This window comes from Anneissia japonica, unplaced genomic scaffold (genome assembly GCF_011630105.1).
Source record: "Anneissia japonica isolate Jap-2015-1 unplaced genomic scaffold, ASM1163010v1 scaffold1203_len951721_cov167, whole genome shotgun sequence".
Lineage (NCBI taxonomy): Eukaryota > Metazoa > Echinodermata > Crinoidea > Comatulida > Comatulidae > Anneissia > Anneissia japonica.
The window spans coordinates 806,067-827,080 of NW_022722325.1; the positions used below are offsets into that span (position 1 = coordinate 806,067).

The 21,014-nt window shown below is 35.2% G+C and overlaps 1 protein-coding gene across 8 annotated transcripts in view; it reads right to left on the reverse strand.

The window, feature by feature from the left end:
• LOC117111826 (stAR-related lipid transfer protein 3-like) overlaps positions 1-19,975 on the reverse strand; it is a 36,159-nt gene extending 16,184 nt beyond the window's left edge. For 3 of the 8 annotated variants that reach the window (XR_004445931.1, XR_004445932.1, XM_033254810.1), the window contains exons 1-11: positions 19,877-19,975; positions 10,670-10,913; positions 9,841-10,005; positions 6,412-6,474; positions 5,577-5,715; positions 4,252-4,374; positions 3,818-3,939; positions 3,154-3,309; positions 2,883-3,058; positions 1,967-2,071; positions 435-534 (exon numbers count right to left, since the gene is read on the reverse strand). Coding sequence is in view for 6 of the 8 variants with exons in the window: in XM_033254810.1 (XP_033110701.1) it covers positions 435-534; positions 1,967-2,071; positions 2,883-3,058; positions 3,154-3,309; positions 3,818-3,939; positions 4,252-4,374; positions 5,577-5,715; positions 6,412-6,474; positions 9,841-10,005; positions 10,670-10,894 (1,374 nt within the window). In the remaining 2 variants the exon portion in view is untranslated. Of the gene's footprint in view, positions 1-434; positions 535-1,966; positions 2,072-2,882; positions 3,059-3,153; positions 3,310-3,817; positions 3,940-4,251; positions 4,375-5,576; positions 5,716-6,411; positions 6,475-9,840; positions 10,006-10,669; positions 10,914-13,894; positions 14,023-16,914; positions 16,934-19,768 lie in introns of those variants that run through there. The other 5 variants (XM_033254811.1, XM_033254813.1, XM_033254816.1 and 2 more) reach the window with 5 other exon arrangements.
• Positions 19,976-21,014: the final 1,039 nt, after the last annotated feature.

Here is a 21,014-nt window from a genome sequence, read left to right on the forward strand (position 1 = left end):
AAGGGTAATTGAAATGATCCAAAACGGTGTTACACAGAACAAGATACCATTTGGTTCGGAATTGCTATCGTTGAAATGGCTGTTAAGAAAAAGCCATCTCGTTCTTTCATTACATAACTGTTTTCCATTTTGGACAATTGTGATCTATAGAGCGTGATGTTATTGAAATCAACCAATCAGAATGAAGGCGTGTCCTTTCCGACAAAAGGAGCGCACAAAGCAGGGTCAAGGAAACTGGGTCAGACATTCTTTTACAGATTTACATCACACACTTTCATCACAAAAGGTCACGCTTTTCGGCAGAAATAATTCCAAATAAAAATCCAGTTGTTATTGCTATGATGTTCACTTCCTTTCTGGCAGACAGAAAACATTTTTAATATTTAAGACAACTGCAAATATAATTCATTTTTGTCGGTCAAATGTCAACTTACCATAAACTTGAGGTCAGAGTTCAAGATCCATGTAAATTTAGAAATGTTTGGGTTCCCATCAAGAGGCTCAGCAATCCAACCACCTGGTCCATTTTCACCACTAGAGTAAATAAAAAAAATTGTTTTTTTTTTTGTTTTTTTTTTTTTAATTTAAAGCTGTCTCTTATACACATCTAGATGTGTATAAGAGATTTTTTTTAATTAAAAGTTTATACATTTTTGTTAAATTTGTGTCTAGTTTTGATCTTTTTAACTTGTTTTAGTGTTACTGTACATATATCATACATGTACAGTACTTAGAATTCATTATGTATTTAAATGTTGTATTTATGATTCATTTCATTGGTGAAAAAGAGCCTAACCATATTTTGTTATGACATAAACACTGAAATGTACCAAACATATTTCATACTTTCTGAATTTACTAAATTGAAAATTCAGTTATAAAACTTAAAATATTATAATTATTAAGCTTTAGTTAATTTAGTTTTTTTTTTTTGCTTTGATATTATAGTAAGCAACAGTCAAAATTAGTATACATTATCAATAGAGGATGGTGTTGCACATTTACTAGAAAATTATGAAATGTATGACATGTTGAAAGCTGGAAAAAGGATTGATCACCATATTATGTTAAAATATGCAATGCTAATGAACAAGGTCTATAAGAGATTTCTTTGCTGGAGGACTAAGCAAACTATGCCAGTGATTTTTTTTTGCCTTTTTTAGTTTCATTTTCATATTGCCTAATCTTCAGTGGTCTCGTAATGTAATACTAGGAGAGATTTCCGTAAAGTATACAATCACATATGTAGTTTCTGTATATCCAAGATAAAAAAAATATTTTATTCTCAGATTAATAACCATTCCTATATATTCTGCTGTCCTTCGTAGTGTTTGCTTCCCTGCCCTCATTTTTAATTTCAATTATTAAAGAGCCAAAAACATAATTGTCAAGAGAGGGCAGTGTTGCATATTCAAATGATGTTCTTGACACAATCTGAAAACAGAGAATATGATATCCTAGTCAACTATGATGTTTTCAAAACAAACAAGTAAGGTCTTTATGAGGTTTCCTTGTTTCAAAACTAAGCAAAAGTCTTGTTTTTTCTTATTTAGTTTCATTCTCTTGGTACCTAATCTTGAGTTAGTTCCGACGAAGGTGTCTAGTGAAGCCTAGTATACATAAACCTATTCCAATGATCGAATAGTTTCATCTGGTTCTGTATCGATACGTCTAAAATATTTTTAAATAAATAAACCAATAGGTTGATGTTGACGAAAGCTTGTGTAAGTCAACATCAACGTATTGGTTTATATATTTAAAAATATATTAGACCTATCCATGTTTTTTCCAAATATCAAAGAAAATAAAATACCTTTTATTATCTGATTGGTGCCTCAATCTTTGTTCGTTTACTGTTTTTAAGAGTGTTTGCATCATACCCCAATTACCAAATTTTAATTAATAATAAGCCACTAATTAAATACATTTGCTGCTTGTTTGAAATGAAATTAAATAAAATATTTACCGTACATATTTCTTGACTGGCTCCATTTCAGGATATTCAACAGATTTAGATGCACACCGATACACACTACCCTCAATTTGATATGTCCTCACACTCACAAAATCCCTACAATTATTCACACAATAGCATAAGATCATCAAAAATAAATATCTGTAATTAAATTACTTGTATGGGCACACTATAAAGACATTCTGTCTGTTTTGAGGTAATAGAGTAATAAAGTAAATACAATTTTAAATTCAAATTGCTTGCTTAGTATATTAAACTAGGTAAATTCTCTTAAAAATACACTGTACATTAAATATAATACTTCACAAATGAAACTCCTTTATATTGAAATACATGTAGTGTACATTAAGTAATACATACTAACACTAAATACATCCAAAGTATGTCATGTTGAAATTCTACAAATAACAATAAGGAAATAAGTGCAAGTTAAACAACACTATTAATGAAATAAACTGTACTACGCAGTAAGTTATGCTAAAATAGATGTTTGTTTTGCTCAAACATGCACCTTGTAATTTGTAATGGTCTTTTGTCAAATGGATAAGCTATAGAGGGCAGCATTCATGTTTGATTGCTACAGTCACCACTGCGATACCCTTTACTTCTCAAAATAGAATACTGCATTCTTTAACATGCACATGGGTCACACTGCATATAGGACCAACAGCTTTAATGTCAAAAGTTGGGGTGCTATTATAATTTACATTTTAGCCCTCCAGCTGAAAAGGAGATCACAACGGAAATGAACCAAGGACCAAAATTGTAAAAGAATCTCCACAATTCAATGCACGGCTAACACCCGTTCAGGCGAGCTGAGCTGCTCTTTCTCTCTCTCTCTCTCTCTAAAACTAGGATTAGAAAAATGAAACTTAGTCCTGAAAACTGAAGAGCGAAATGTGTGTACCTGCTGGCCACCACCCCTCCAGCACCTTCAGCTGCGACGCTATAGACAATATCAGCAGTTGAACTTATTGAGTGGAGCAGACGACATTCAATTACGGTAGTATTCCACTTTAAGGTGTCATCAATACCCTCCCACATCACTTTAAATATCTCTTGAACGCTGGCTTCTATAATGCCCTGAGAAGCACAATTTAAAAAAATGTTTTTTAAAACAGTGTATGTAGAAAAATACTCATAAACTACAAAAACATAAATAATTAAATGTCATTTACCTCAAGCTTATAAACTTTTCCAGTTATTCCCTCAAAATACCTGCTTTCGACTATGATATTTTCTCTCTTCCGCTCCATTTTCCATCCTTCTGTTTCTAATGCTATCATTTGCATTTGCATTTGGGCTTCTTTAGCCTTCTCTAGATATGCCTGATCCTGGCAGAATGAAATTATCAGCCATTAGTATAGGTGTTTTCCATACACTCAGTGCAAAATTAGTGCACAAAGGAGAAATTATTGCAATGAAACTATATAAGGCAAATAAATGATGCACCTGCAATGATGCACATATTGTTATTTAGATATTTATATGCTGGACTTTCCATATTTTATGTTCAATTAAAAAACTATATCTCTAATCACAGGGTCAATTTTATCACTGATCTCCTATGTGTTTGATGTAGGGCTGAAATGCAAGTTAAGAGTTCAACATCTTTTGGAAGATGTCCATTGGTCCTGCATAATTTTGAACTTATAGAACAGTATGTACATGGGTTGTAGATTGACAATATATTGAGCTCTTCACAAAAAGTATAGAATAAATTTACATTTTGTGTACGATCTGTATCTAGTGATGAGGGTGAAAATAGGGGCAGATAGGATCTACACTATTATGCTTAAAAAATATTATTCATTTTCTGACCAATTGTTTTTTCTTTATTACCTCTGCGGACGCAGCAAGGTTTATAGAACTCCCTCGTTGACTATTAGGCAGCGATTGAAATTCATCAACTTTGGAACGATAACTACTTGCAGGACTATACTCTACACATTCATCATCAGAGCCTACAAACACGAATACAATGTGAATGATTACATATGCATGTAAAATAGTGATAATAATAAATACTGTATTTCAGAGTTTATGGTGTTAAGCATGTTAGTCCACCCTAAACAATGTTCCAGGGCCATAATGAGAGTTGCACCATGGCTGTTCCTCTATTTCATACATTTTAGGTGGTTGCTACTTGTCCTTGACTGGAATCGTAGTAACTACGTTTTGCAATAAATATGTGAATTGAAAAATATGGGAATATTTAAATAAAATCAGTTTCCAATTGCTTGCTCTCACAGACTGATATTTAAACTATTCCATACCTGTAGTCGATGCTATTGGAGAATAAAATGTCTGATCAGGTACACTACTATCCTCTTGTGGTGCTGGATTTAAAAGGGGCGTCCTTTCGTTCTGGGTTGCAATCGACAGAGAGCGATTATGAGCTGAAAATGTATAAAAAAAAACTTCTATGTTTAATTACAAGGTACAATTTGCATAATCAAGGCCATTAATCTCTAGCTGAAACTAAATTATTGTTAAATCAAATGGCTAATCTAAAGAAGGGCACTCATTGGATCGTACGATGGTCGTACTACCGTCAGCCGACGAATCCAAATCCGCTCCCGTGAACATTAGATGTCAGGACACCGTCTGCTGATTTTCGGTGGAAGCCTCAACGGATTGTCATTAAAAACGATCTGTTGCGCATGCGTCATGGTGTTGTGTTCTCCGTGGAATCACGTCAGCCGACTATTGCTTGGCGCAGTAAGTGCCCAACTTTAGAAGAAATAAATAGCAATGTAAATAATAGCATAGTCTTTATAATGACCTCTACACAAAAACATTCACTGATCCAAAAAAAATTATACTGTATTTTATGAAACATTTATAAAGCATTTATAAAAGATTTCTGTTAGGACAACATGCTAAGGACCATCATATCAGCCCAAGCAGTATTGAGTCATGTTTCAGCATTTCAAAGAAATGTAGGAACGAATTTGACTGTCTCATTCATGAAATACTATTTATTAGACAATTAAAACCCAGTCTGAATAAACAATGTGACTCTGTCAAAGCAAAGCTTTTTATCTAACACAGGGATTAATATCCCACTGTTACGAACTTTGACATTGTAGATTAGCTTTTTTCTATTGATTATAGTTGCTGTATATTTTTACTTCATCATTTGATCTTGAAAATGACACCATGAAGGAGTCGAAACATCAATCTTTTATTTTTAGCGTTATTTTTATGTTAAATATTTATACAAAACGTACTCTTATTAGTATTTATAAAGCAATATTTAAATATAAGCCCACGATAAATTATATGACAGCTGATGGGTCTATAAATAAATACTGAGTTTATGAATAATTTCATCAACTGCGCCAATTCATCACTACGCCAACAACTAAATCATCTGGCTATGAACACGCTGGGTTCTACTAAATAGACTAAAGCCTGGACACAGCAGGCGCAAGGCATGCATGCACCACATCAGCCTCTTTGACACTAATCTCTGCCAGTGAAGTGAGGTGCAAGCAACTGTTCATGTACTACAGTGTCAGTCAATTGGAATACTCGACGATCTTGCTACAATCGACAGTGATTTCAGGACTTAGCTGGAAGTATAACGGTACAGTACCTTCTTCACGTTTTCTCTCTCGTGGTAAAACTTTTAAATCTAGAATCCACACTTCAATCCATGTTAAGACAAAACAGCATATAAAGATGAAAAACTCCATTATCTTGGCATCAGAATTTGTTTTGCATTCTTTTTTATCCTGGATAAAGAAAGGAAGAGAGGAAGATTAGTAATGAAACTCTATAAAATCATAAATTTTCTTACTTCAACCACAACCATTGTGGGGCAGTTTGGCTGAGGTAGTACACACTCTCAATCTTTAAAAGTCCCTTCCTGGGCAGTCTATTTCAAATTCATACTAGATTTGCCATTGATATATCATTTTTTTTCGTTAAAAACATATAATTATATAAAATGGCAAACATTATTCAAAAACACATCTAAACTCCACAATGAAATTGGCGACCGGGGATGCAAAAGGGTCGTAGTCTCAGAAAACCACAGGGCCCCTGGATTTAGTGTTATGCCACTAAATACCTCTTGTATATTCATGATACTTGCAAGTTTTATTACTGTGTTATTGTCTCCCCGAAGTCAGTTAGCAATGTTAATCACCAGTAGCAGTGAAAGTAGGTGTTTTTAAGATTCTAGCTTATTTAACCAGATCGCTAGTACTGTAAGTTACTCTTTATAACAGCAAGTTGTTGTGATACGGTTTAAACCCAGGGACTTGAAGGCAAGCATCTTAACCACTAAGCTCCATTTCTTTTGACATAGGTGTAATGCTTGCATTAGAGGCACTTACAAAATACAAGACTCTTCCAAAGATTGCAACTGACTGAAAGACGTTATAGAAATGTTAAGAATGTTACACAAATAAAAATTTGGTACTTACATCTCCAAAGTCAAAAAGCACTATTTTACAAATTAAGAAAATACACGACATTGATGTAGTAAACTACAAAGAAAGAATAAAAAAGGATAAAAACATTAGGAAATTGGTAAAGAATATTTCTTTCTTATCTACAGTAACTTATTACAATTTCAACACTGACACAATATTTTGGTAATATAAAAAGATCATGCAGACTCCAAAAGACTAGGAGAAGCCCTAGTGATTCGATATTTCTTGGTATTTTTACTGTCATCAAATCAATAATACAATTGCAGTAAAAAGTTGAATTGGAGTATTATGCAATCAATCAATCAATCTTTATTTTCCATCATGAATTTTTTTTTTTTAATGGAGGGAATACAACAAAGGCAAGGCCTGACCATGTGTTGTATTACCTTAACAAAAAGAGAATCGTATGCAATATAGAAGAATATTTTAAAAACATTAAAAATACACATTAATCTAAACAAATTACATTAAGGCAGATACACAGACCCACCCACCCATATGAAATACATGTAGCCAAAATGAACAAGTAATTATTAAGTCAGAGTATTGCCATAAAGTTAACTTGCATTAAGAGATTAGATGTGCTTTAGAAATCTGTGTTTTAAAATGATTGACACTGAGAGTTTTTAACTATTTCTGGCAAATTATTCCAAAATTTAGGTCCAGTTGAAAATACAGATTCAATCTAGTCGATAGTTATTTTTATTTCTAGTATTGTACCCATGAAAATGAATACTTTTATGATCAGTAAAGATATTGTTAAAGGATGTGGGTAACATTCCATTGTTGTATTTAAACAATGGAATGTTACCCATATACCTCCATGCCCATACGTAGTTCCTTCTTGTACATCATCAAAAACGTCCAATAGATTTAGTTTTTCAAATAAAGGTTTCGTATGACATAAATATGGACTAATGGTAATTATTCTTAAGGCTTTCTTTTGCAATTTTAATATTTCATTCACATATCCTTTGTTTGCGTTAACCCATAGCATAATCCCATAGTTAACATGTGACAAATATAGGAATAGTACAGTAATAGTAAAGATTTCTCTGGTAGGAAATGCTTCACTTTTTTTAACACACCAATATTTTCAGAACACTTCTTCTGAATGTTATTGAAATGCCGTTTCCTAATAAGATTGTGCGGGGTGCACAGTAAAAATCAGGGGCGGCGGAACGTTTTTCAAAGTGAGGGGGCCCACTTATATGCGGGCGCGTAACAGGGGTCTTGGGTCAGGGGGGTGGCGGCAAAGGTAATAATTTTCCCGGTTAGTAATTTATGACTTGATGTGATACCCACCCCCCCACCAAGAAAACAATACGACATAGGGCTTATTTTATTATTACACACGTGTGTTTGAAACTAAATATAAGCATTTTCATCGTGGTTTTATTTATTACAATCATAGGCCTATTCTTTCACCATCATTATACATTGAGGCCCTTCTTTTAGGTAAAACGATCTATCTTAAATTTTCTTTCTCAAGTTTGGGACTATTATGTTTTTAAATAACTTAGAAGGCAAAGGAGGGCAAGCACAAGCCTTAGCCATAACAAATGCGAACGAAAAATTTTTGTGTTGTTAATTCTAATTTCGTCGGAATTGATCAAAACTCCCTAAATGTGCAATTTTTAGAGGAGATTGGCCTACCTCAACAAGAAATGCTCTTATGTTATATATGGCCACACTCGTTCTTTTAAACTGAATATAAGCATTTTCCTTATGGCTTTATTTATTACAAACATATTCTTTCAACATCATTACACATTGAGGCCCTTCTTTTAGGTAAAACGATCTATCTTAATTTTTCTTTCTTGAGTTTGGGACTATGTGTTATAACTTAGAAGGCAAAGGAGAGCAAGCACAATGTTTAACATTAAAAAATGCGTGCGAAGCGTGCGAAAAATTTTTGTTTTTTTAATTCTAATTTCGTCGGAATTGATCAAAACTCCCTAAAATGTGCAATTTTTAGAGGAAATTGGCCTACCTCAACAAGAAATGCTCTTATGTTATATATGGCCACACCCGTTTTTTTAAACTGAATTTTTTAACTGAATATAAGCATTTTCCTTATGGATTTATTTATTACAAACATATTCTTTCAACATCATTACACATTGAGGCCCTTCTTTTATAAACGATCTATCCTTAAATTTTCTTTCTTGAGTTTGAGACTATGTGTTATAATTTATAAGGCAAAGGAGAGCAAACACAAGCTTTAACATTAAAAAATGCGCGCGTAGTGCGCGAAAAATGTTGTTTTCTAATTTCGTCGGAATTGATCAAAACTCCCTAAAATGTGCAATTTTTAGAGGAAATTGGACCTACCTCAACAAAATATTGGATTTAAAATTTGAGATTTTCAGGCACTTTCCCGGGTGAAAAGGGCATTCAATGGGGAAATATTTTCCACAGATGGATATTTTCCCCTTGTTCCCCGGTGGTTACACCACTGCGGAGAATACCTGGCGGCTTAGATCAAATGCGATATGGACACTTTTTTGAAGTGGAGAAGGGGTTGCAGGCCAGGGTATTGTGATATCTGTTCATTATATCTTCCTTTTTATTCTTGTCTTTATTTTTCTCTTCTCTTTTTCTTTTTCCTTTCTTTTTCTTTCCCCTTCTTTCTCTTTCCCTCCCTCTCTCCTCTTTCTTTTCTCTTCTTACCCAGCCCGGTACGACGGCTTGGTCAGCCCGGTAAAAACCGTTGGGGGGGGGGGGCAGTCTGCCCCCTGGCCCCCGCCTTTTACGCCACTGCTTATAAGATGAATGGGAATATGAATCATGCAGATCTAGAATCAAATCTAGGTGGTGGGGTCAACATTCCTCTCCCGGGAAAATTTTGATTTCTAGATGGCGGGAAATTACCTTTCTCGACTTTTGAGCTGTGTCTAATTACTTTGTTCTTCAAAATTCAAGGTTTTCCCCCTCATGAAAACGGTAAGGTAAACTTTCTCAGCAGTCATACAAAAATCTCCAGACATTATATATTTTTCGCCAAAAGGTGGGGGACCCGGGCCCCCCGGCCCCCCGCTTCCGCTGGCCATGAAAATAAATACAGTAAAGTAAATTACAGTATATTGAAATTTAAGTCTGAGATTGCAATTTCCGGCCATTAGGTGAAGTAATCATAATTTTTCTTACCTCAGCCCCAACCATGGTGGGGCTGAGTTGGTATATCTGTGAAAGTCCCTTCTTGGGTCCCCTCTATTTCGAATTCCTATATCCGCCACTGCATTATCACTGTCCATACCTACTGTATGTCACATCCGATATAAAAAAAATTTTACAAAACAAATGAAAATATTCCCAAAAACAACACAAATGAAAAAAAAAGGAAAAGAAATGAATGAATGAATGAATCAATCAATCAATTCTATTGCAAGTTATATTTAAAAGTAAATTAGAACTCACCGCCACTGTGAACCAATGCTTGCTCTGAAAGAGAGCATAGGCCAATAATAGCAACATTACACGCCCAGCAGCCAATAGCACGATATCAAACATAGATGTGTGGATGCTGAAATCATTTACCTGGCAACAAAATGCTTCTTTTAAACCTCCACTTATACCACTTGTCTGAAAGAATAACAGAAATCATGACCATTACCTAAGCAGACAAAATGCTACATGCTTAAGCCATGAGTTGGTAGTTCCTGCTTGGCTACAGGCATGAATTGTACATCTTACAAAGCTAGGGTGGTAATTTAATAGCTTTCTCTAGCATTCTCAGTGAGGTACTGTATACAAGAAACAAGATGGTATGGCCTAGAATTCTGGATACACATATCTGTGTGTGATATTAAAGATTGTCAATAAAACAAGAACTTTATTGTATAACTAATTACTAGACATCAATTTTCTAGACTTAATTACTTTCATCATTTACATAAAACCCATTTGGAACCAAATTATGATATAGGCATATTATTTAGTTCCCGTTGGTTTAGATACTTTTTATCACCAGTGACAGTGACACTCTTAGAGAGCAGCCAAAAATATCTAATCAAATGTGATATTATTTAGAGATCAAAATGGCTAAAACTTCAAAGCGACATACAGTAGCCCCCTGGACCCCACAGTAGTAAAGTAAAACAGTAAACCTTCCCCCGAAAACATAGGTTCCACCTCTGTACAGTGGGGCTTTGATTGCTCAATGTGAGGACACAGTAGTAGTGGAGAATATTAATTGAAGATGATGTGACTTCAAAATCAATTGAAAAGTATATATAAAAACACTTACATTAACGTAAAGAATCCATATCGTCCCAATAAAAAGCAAGTCAAATGTCACAAAAAGGCAGAACATTCTGCGCACTGATGAAAACCGCATTTCAGCCTCATTTGCTGACTCTGGTTGGTTTCGTCCTGACGCTGTATAGGAGGAAGATTCACCGCTGTGGGATCCACTGATTAGAATATGTGCTGCTGCTCGGGCCGATGAATCTCTGTTTGAACTCGACGCCATTGCAATTAGGTTCCCCCAGCTATTTTCAAAATTTAGAAAAGTAATAATTAGTTAATTTCTATTTAGCATGAACATAACAAATAAACATAAAAATAAGAATAATAATAATGATTATATATAGTAATCACTGTATACTTGTCAAAATATCATTGTTTTCATTGGAGACAATAAAGTTATTCTGATTCTGAGCACATAACCGAACATTTAAATCAAAACAATTTAATAAAATTAAATTCATAAATCAAATTAAGGCACACATATGAATAATTGTCAATTATCATTAAGAATTTACATTATATTGTGATTACAGGATTGGTAATTTAAGACTGTAAAATAGTAATATTTAAACATAATTTAGCAAAAACTCAAGTTAAGAATAGTGTATATTGTGATATCAGCTTACAGTAGATCAGCTTAAGAAAAACCATGAAATATGTTCTTCATGCAAATAATTACCTCATATTGATCTAATCTACTGTATGGTATGCTATAGAATAGAAATAATAAAATAGTGGTTTCACTTTTGGTTATGATATTATTTTATTATAAAATGTTGTAAAAAATATAAAGTGATGAAACACTGATGAAAATGATAGTACAAAATTTCTAAATTGATGAAATTGTCTTGCTTTATGCATGCTTGTGTCCCACATTCAACCAAACCAAATTTTCTGATATATTTACAGTACGAATGTTATGATGCCATTATAAAAGATAAAAGCTAAAAATATAGACCTGTTGCCATATGTAGTTTTCAGATTTTGTGATAAATCAAGATAAAAGGTGATTATCGACCTTAAAATAATATAAAATTACACACAAAATTTACATAAGTATTTATCATTTTTACTGTGGCATTTAAATGTACACAAAAGTATGGATTTCAATGGTTTTACAAAATAAACTTAGGGATTATCTTTTGAATTTAGAGTGGTGTAACAGTAAAACAAAGGATCACCTACATCCTGTTCCACGAAGGGCTCAGGAAGTATCGGATATTTTACCAGACTTACAATTACCACATTTCCTCTCAGCATAAACCACCACCCATGGAATCTGTCCCATGTTTAGCGAGATGCTAGATAAAGTTTATATACTTAAACGGCCAGAGCTAAGCATAGCGAGTGGCAGATCCAGGAATTCAAGATAGATGGGGCCCGGGGAGGTTCTTTCATAGATGGAGGATCTATATCACCTCAGCCCCACCATGGTTGGGCCTGAGGTAAGAAAATTTGTGATTTTGGCACCTAGATTGCCGGAAAATGCACTCTCAGACTTACAATTTGAATAAAAAATTTTTTATTTCTACATTAAAAAAAAAAAAATTGAACAACTAAGGGGGGAGGGGGGGGGGGGGGAGGGGGGAAGGCAGGCAGACTGCTTCCCCCTTCCTGAATCCACCACTGTTAGCTCACATTAATGCTTAATATCAGTATAATTAATATACTTAAGTAATTTCAGAATTTACAGCAATGATAACCTGCACTAGCTTCAGCGTTTAAGAAAGGATATAGCCAAGATAGCATCTAAAACATTGCAGCTACTGTATGCAATCAATTTTTGTTCCTGGTAAAAGTTCAAAGATATTCCTTCAAAACATTAATACATAAGCTTGTAGAATTTCCATTTTAAATCTCTAAAGGCGAGGGTGGGTTTATAACTGAGCAGAGAATTTTTGTATGGAATTTTCTTGGAAAGTTAGGGAGGATGGGATACAGAAGTACACCGGCAGATTTATACCTGGGAAATTGAAGTTGGTAAATTTCTTGTAGAATAAGAGAGATGTCAAGACTTATAACAAATTATATATTTGCTTGACAGTTCTCTCAAAAACATCCTTTTACCTTTTAGGCACATATCATAATTTTCTATTCCATTGATTCAGTGAGACTTGATTCTTCGCACTCCAATGTTACAAATCTAGACTGCTAACTATCAGCTAAGAGTATTACATTTAGTGAACAATATAAAAAAAATACCAGTATTTCATTGGCTAAACATTAAACTTTATATTGGAAAGTATATAGTGCAAACAGTAATAACACATCAACATTCCAATTTACGCATTAAATTTATTTACCTTCTTAAAACGGTGCAAATTGCATTGATAACATTAGAATCGTTCTTAGCAGCATTGATTTAAAAAAAAAAAACTCATCAAAACTTTGAGTCATGATCAGTATAAACAGGGAGTTAGTCTATAACAACTCCCTGGTATAAAAAAAAAGGAGGCATTAAAATAGTTTGGTTAAATATCAAAACTGTGACTGTGTATAAATCAAGCTACAGTGTATAGAAACCCAGAATTTAATCACCTAGCAAATTTTATTTCAGTTAGAAATTAAAATATGATTAAAAGAATTAAACTATTTTGCATATTATACTTCAAATCATTGAACTAATACGGTAAATATTGTAAAATTGATAATTATATAATTAGTATGCGTCTTTACTAAAACTATTAAAAAGGTCTGTGGGAAAGGCAAACAATATGTTTTATTTGTTTGAATCCGACAAGGGAAGCCTAGCTTAGGCCAGGCAGAGCATACAACTACAAGAAACGAGCATAATTCTAAAATTAACAAACATAATCATAAAATTCTCAATGGTATTGTGTAAAGCAAGAATAGTGTATATTCTAATAATTTAGACAAACAAAGTACACTTAATTTCGTCATTTTTTTTTATGTTAAATATATTTCGGCAGAGGACTGAAACGGCCGATGGCACATTAGATGATGGGCACACCACAGACAGAAGACAGCATCAGCTAGGAACCTATTGTACCTTTAAATAAATACAGTACCTAGAAACCTAACTAATTTAGCAAGGTGTTGCTTGTTTTAGCAAGGTGGGCTAGATTCTCTATCAGGTACTGTAGGCTACGCCTAGGCCTCCTCGACTTGGCATTGGCTTACTACCGAGCCCGAACTAGCTAGGCCTAGCTAGTTAGAGGGCTAGGCCTAGGCCTATTGCATGCCTAAGTAGTGCGAGACCTACTATAAACAACCGATAACTATAGGACACGAATGGAATTCCAAAACAACCAAATAGCTTTAGTAATGTTCTAGTGTTTTAAATCGCTGCTAAATCATGTAAACAACTCACCGACGCTCGGACTAGCCACGCAAAACCACCTGACCAACTCGCGATATTCTTAATGAGTGACACATGACATCAAAATGTGTGACACATGACTTCATTTATTGTAAGCTAAGGAGTTTTTTTGTTATAAATTAATTTAAAAATACACATACAATACACAAATGTAAATATATTTTTCATATTTAGTGTTTGGTATTTATTAATAAAAAAAATAGCTAAATTGAGTACAACAAACATTTGTTTTTGTATCAAATTATCAAACGCGACGCCTTTTATGAAAGGGATTTTCCCGTAATGAAGTCATCATTCGTCACATGACTGCGGCTCCCGGGGATAGCTATTTTGTGTATGAGGTGTCTTTTGAATTCCAATCCGGTCAGATCTAGGCCTACTGAGCATAGTTTCAAAGGTGTGATACGAATATTAAAAACTGGTAGGTTAATTGCATGTTAATTGCACAGACTGTTGTGTCACTCCTCTCTCGTTGATCATGAGATTTGAGAGGTGTCTAAAAACGAAAGCTGAAGAGAACAATAGAGAAAATATGCAAGAACGAACTTCAAAATACTTGGCCTAATTTATTGCTTCGTATCTTTGTTTCGAAATATTGAGGCAAACAATGATTTGTGTCTCATTTATTATTTAGAGGTCAAATTATATGAATTGCATGAATAATGACTCTTACACAACAAAGTCAGTTGAAGAAGATAGAGCTTGGAGATTTATGGTCTTTAGTAGGCCCCTATCTTTGATCTTTAATTAGACAAATTATCTCTTATAATAGAAGACAGACATTAATTTGGGGCTACTGCAGAATGGTGGTCTTTCAGGCCCGTAGCCAGGTTCTTCCAAAGGGGGGGGGGGGGGTGACTCTTTAATATCGGAGTGTACATGAAGGACTAGAAAACCACACTTAAAGCCAGAATCGGGAGGAAACATTTTTTTGCCATGTTGGTATGTTTTTTTTTTTTTTGTTTTTTTTAAGCTTATACAGATTTATTTTTTCGTTGTGGGGGGGGGGGGGTGGGGTGGGGGGGGGGGTGTGTGGGTGGGGGAGTGGGAGGGGGGGGGGGGGTTCGCCAGAAAAAGAGGGTTTGTTAGAAAAGGGGGGTTCTCCCGAACCATAACCCCACCCCCTCCGGATACGGGTCTGTCTTTAATTGGAGGGGTTTTTAATTAGAGAGAGTAGGGACTACGTCGTACCTTTAATTTGATGATTCCGTGTGATAGGCCAGAGGTTTCAAAACACATTGCGTCACCCATTCCCCCAACCCCTTGGTGCTCACCTCGCACTATCCAGGGGCGGATCCAGATATTTTCTGACGGGGTGGGGGCACAATATGAAGTTCACGCCGCCACGCCCACCTCAGCCCCACCAATAATTGGTAAATAGTCAAGCTCTCCTTTCGCCCACTGCTGTATCGCCACTGAACTCAAGGGTGCACTACTTTTTTAGCTCTTCCTCTCTTTAACTCAAATTTGTCACCCTCTTTTTATATTTTTCGGCTTGACTGAGGGAGAGGGGGTGGGTGCGGGTCCTCATTCCCAGGGGTGGCGCCAGGACCTGCCCAACAGAGGGGAGCTAGTGGAGCGAATCGAGTCTCACTTGGCTGGGGGCCAAGCGGGGCAGTCTAGGGCCCCCGGTGGGGCCTGTCTCTTATACCCATCTTTACAAATCTAGACTGCTAACTATCAGCTAAGAGTATTACATTTAGTGAACAATATAAAAAAAATACCAGTATTTCATTGGCTAAACATTAAACTTTATATTGGAAAGTATATAGTGCAAACAGTAATAACACATCAACATTCCAATTTACGCATTAAATTTATTTACCTTTTTAAAACTGTGCAAATTGCATTGATAACATTAGAATCGTTCTTAGCAGCATTGATTTAAAAAAAAAAAACTCATCAAAACTTTGAGTCATGATCAGTATAAACAGGGAGTTAGTCTATAACAACTCCCTGGTATAAAAAAAAAGGAGGCATTAAAATAGTTTGGTTAAATATCAAAACTGTGACTGTGTATAAATCAAGCTACAGTGTATAGAAACCCAGAATTTAATCACCTAGCAAATTTTATTTCAGTTAGAAATTAAAATATGGTTAAAAGAATTAAACTATTTTGCATATTATACTTCAGCCTTGTGTCATGAACACATTTTGTATGATTGAATGTTTTAGTCAATTCAAATCATTGAACTAATACGGTAAATATTGTAATATTGATAATTATATAATTAGTATGCGTCTTGACTAAAACTATTAAAAAGGTCTGTGGGAAAGGCAAACAATATGTTTTATTTGTTTGAATCCGACAAGGGAAGCCTAGCTTAGGCCAGGCAGAGCATACAACTACAAGAAACGAGCATAATTCTAAAATTAACAAACATAATCATAAAATTCTCAATGGTATTGTGTAAAGCAAGAATAGTGTATATTCTAATAATTTAGACAAACAAAGTACACTTAATTTCGTCATTTTTTTTTATGTTAAATATATTTCGGCAGAGGACTGAAACGGCCGATGGCACATTAGATGATGGGCACACCACAGACAGAAGACAGCATCAGCTAGGAACCTATTGTACCTTTAAATAAATACAGTACCTAGAAACCTAACTAATTTAGCAAGGTGTTGCTTGTTTTAGCAAGGTGGGCTAGATTCTCTATCAGGTACTGTAGGCTACGCCTAGGCCTCCTCGACTTGGCATTGGCTTACTACCGAGCCCGAACTAGCTAGGCCTAGCTAGTTAGAGGGCTAGGCCTAGGCCTATTGCATGCCTAAGTAGTGCGAGACCTACTATAAACAACCGATAACTATAGGACACGAATGGAATTCCAAAACAACCAAATAGCTTTAGTAATGTTCTAGTGTTTTAAATCGCTGCTAAATCATGTAAACAACTCACCGACGCTCGGACTAGCCACGCAAAACCACCTGACCAACTCGCGATATTCTTAATGAGTGACACATGACATCAAAATGTGTGACACATGACTTCATTTATTGTAAGCTAAGGAGTTTTTTTGTTATAAATTAATTTAAAAATACACATACAATACACAAATGTAAATATATTTTTCATATTTAGTGTTTGGTATTTATTAATAAAAAAAATAGCTAAATTGAGTACAACAAACATTTGTTTTTGTATCAAATTATCAAACGCGACGCCTTTTATGAAAGGGATTTTCCCGTAATGAAGTCATCATTCGTCACATGACTGCGGCTCCCGGGGATAGCTATTTTGTGTATGAGGTGTCTTTTGAATTCCAATCCGGTCAGATCTAGGCCTACTGAGCATAGTTTCAAAGGTGTGATACGAATATTAAAACCTGGTAGGTTAATTGCATGTTAATTGCACAGACTGTTGTGTCACTCCTCTCTCGTTGATCATGAGATTTGAGAAGTGTCTAAAAACGAAAGCTGAAGACCCCAAGAACAATAGAAAAAATATGCAAGAACGAACTTCAAAATACTTGGCCTAATTTATTGCTTCGTATCTTTGTTTCGAAATATTGAGGCAAACAATGATTTGTGTCTCATTTATTATTTAGAGGTCAAATTATATGAATTGCATGAATAATGACTCTTACACAACAAAGTCAGTTGAAGAAGATAGAGCTTGGAGATTTATGGTCTTTAGTAGGCCCCTATCTTTGATCTTTAATTAGACAAATTATCTCTTATAATAGAAGACAGACATTAATTTGGGGCTACTGCAGAATGGTGGTCTTTCAGGCCCGTAGCCAGGTTCTTCCAAAGGGGGGGGGGGGGGGTGGGCGTGGGGCATGTTTAGCGAGATGCTAGATAAAGTTTATATACTTAAACGGCCAGAGCTAAGCATAGCGAGTGGCGGATCCAGGAATTAAAGATAGATGGGGCCCGGGGAGGTTCTTTCACAGATGGAGGATGTATATCACCTCAGCCCCACCATGGTTGGGGCTGAGGTAAGAAAATTTGTGATTTTGGCACCTAGATTGCCGGAAAATGCACTCTCAGACTTACAATTTGAATATAATTTTTTTTATTTCTACATAAAAAAAAAAAAATTGAACAACTAAGGGGGGAGGGGGGAAGGCAGGCAGACTGCTTCCCCATTCCTGAATCCACCACTGTTAGCTCATATTAATGCTTAATATCAGTATAATTAATATAGTAATTTCAGAATTTACAGCAATGATAACCTGCACTACTGTAGCTTCAGCGTTTAAGAAAGGATAGCCAAGATAGCATCTAAAACATTGCAGCTACTGTATGCTGTAAGTTCAAAGATATTCCTTCAAAACATTAATACCATAAGCTTGTAGAATTTCCATTTTCTAAAGGCGAGGGTGGGTTTATAACTGAGCAGAGAATTTTTGTATGGAATTTTCTTGGAAAGTTAGGGAGGATGGGATACAGAAGTACACAGGCAGATTTATACCTGGGAAATTGAAGTTGGTAAATTTCTTGTAGAATAAGAGAGATGTCAAGACTTATAACAAATTATATATTTGCTTGACAGTTCTCTCAAAAACATCTGTTATCCCAACATCAAGGTACCTTTTAGGCTCATATCATAATTTTCTATTCCATTGATTCAGTGAGACTTGATTCATCGCACTCCAATGTTACAAATCTAGACTGCTAACTATCAGCTAAGAGTACTACATTTAGTGAACAATATAAAAAAAATACCAGTATTTCATTGGCTAAAGATTAAACTTTATATTGAAAAGTATATAGTGCAAACAGTAATAACACATCAACATTCCAATTTACGCATTAAATTTATTTACCTTTTTAAAACTGTGCAAATTGCATTGATAACATTAGAATCGTTCTTAGCAGCATTGATTTAAAAAAAAAAAAACTCATCAAAACTTTGAGTCATGATCAGTATAAACAGGGAGTTAGTCTATAACAACTCCCTGGTATAAAAAAAGGAGGCATTAAAATAGTTTGGTTAAATATCAAAACTGTGACTGTGTATAAATCAAGCTACAGTGTATAAAAACCCAGAATTTAATCACCTAGCAAATTTTATTTCAGTTAGAAATTAAAATATGGTTAAAAGAATTAAACTATTTTGCATATTATACTTCAGCCTTGTGTCATGAACACATTTTGTATGATTGAATGTTTTAGTCAATTCAAATCATTGAACTAATACGGTAAATATTGTAATATTGATAATTATATAATTAGTATGCGTCTTGACTAAAACTATTAAAAAGGTCTGTGGGAAAGGCAAACAATATGTTTTATTTGTTTGAATCCGACAAGGGAAGCCTAGCTTAGGCCAGGCAGAGCATACAACTACAAGAAACGAGCATAATTCTAAAATTAACAAACATAATCATAAAATTCTCAATGGTAATGTGTAAAGCAAGAATAGTGTATATTCTAATAATTTAGACAAACAAAGTACACTTAATTTCATCATTTTTTCTGGATGTTAAATATATTGCTGCAGAGGAGGACTGAAACGGCCGATGGCACATTTGATGACGGGCACACCACAGACAGGAGACAGCATCAGCTAGGAACCTATTGTACCCTTAAATAAATACAGTACCTAGAAACCTAACTAATTTAGCAAGGTGTTGCTTGTTTTAGCAAGGTGGGCTAGATTCTCTATCATCAGGTACTGTAGGCTAGCCTAGGCCTCCTCGACTTGGCCTGGCCCTTGGCTTACTTCCGAGCCCGAACTAGCTAGGCCTAGCTAGTTAGAGGGCTAGGCCTAGGCCTATGACATGCCTAGGTAGTGCGAGACCTACCATAAACAACCGATAACTATAGGACACGAATGGAATTCCAAAACAACCAAATAGCTCTAGTAATGTTGTAGTGTTTTAAATCTCTGCTAAATCATGTAAACAACTCACCGACGCTTGACTAGCCACGCAAAACCACCTGACCAACTCGCGATATTCTTAATGAGTGACACATGACATCAAATGTGTGACACATGACTTCATTTATTGTAAACTAAGGAGTTTTTTTGTTATAAATTAATTAAAAAATACACATACAATACACAAATGTAAATATATTTTTCATATTAGTGTTTGGTATTTATTAATAGAAAATTAGCTAAATTGAGTACAACAAACATTTGTATCAAATTATCAAACGCGACGCGTTTTATGAAAGGGATTTTCCCGTAATGAAGTCATTCGTCACATGACTGCGGCTCCCGGGGATAGCTATTTTGTGTATGAGGTGTCTTTTGAATTCCAATCCGGTCAGATCTAGGCCTACTGAGCATAGTTTCAAAGGTGTGATACGAATATTAAAACCTGGTAGGTTAATTGCATGTTAATTGCACAGACTGTTGTGTCACTCCTCTCTCGTTGATCATGAGATTTGAGAAGTGTCTAAAAACGAAAGCTGAAGACCCCAAGAACAATAGAAAAAATATGCAAGAACGAACTTCAAAATACTTGGCCTAATTTATTGCTTCGTATCTTTGTTTCGAAATATTGAGGCAAACAATGATTTGTGTCTCATTTATTATTTAGAGGTCAAATTATATGAATTGAATGAATAATGACTCTTACACAACGAAGTCAGTTGAAGAAGATAGAGCTTGGAGATATGGTCTTTAGTAGGCCCCTAAGCAAGGGGATTTTTATGATTTATGGGTCTAAATAATGCTATATGCAGATATGTTTGAAAATGTCTTTGTATGGGCGGGTCTGCAGTGCATTAGTTGGGTCCGGGAGGACATTTCTTTGGGAAATTTGAAGAGGGGGATTCGCCAGAAAAAGGTTCTCCCGAACCATAACTCCCACCCCCTCCGGATACGGGTCTGTCTTTAATTGGAGGGGTTTTTAATTAGAGAGAGTAGAGACTACGTCGTACCTTTAATTTGATGATTCCGTGTGATAGGCCAGAGGTTTCAAAACACATTGCGTCACCCATTCCCCCAACACCTTGGTGCTCACCTCGCACTATCCAGGGGCGGATCCAGATATTTTCTGACGGGGTGGGGGCACAATATGATGTTCACGCCGCCACGCC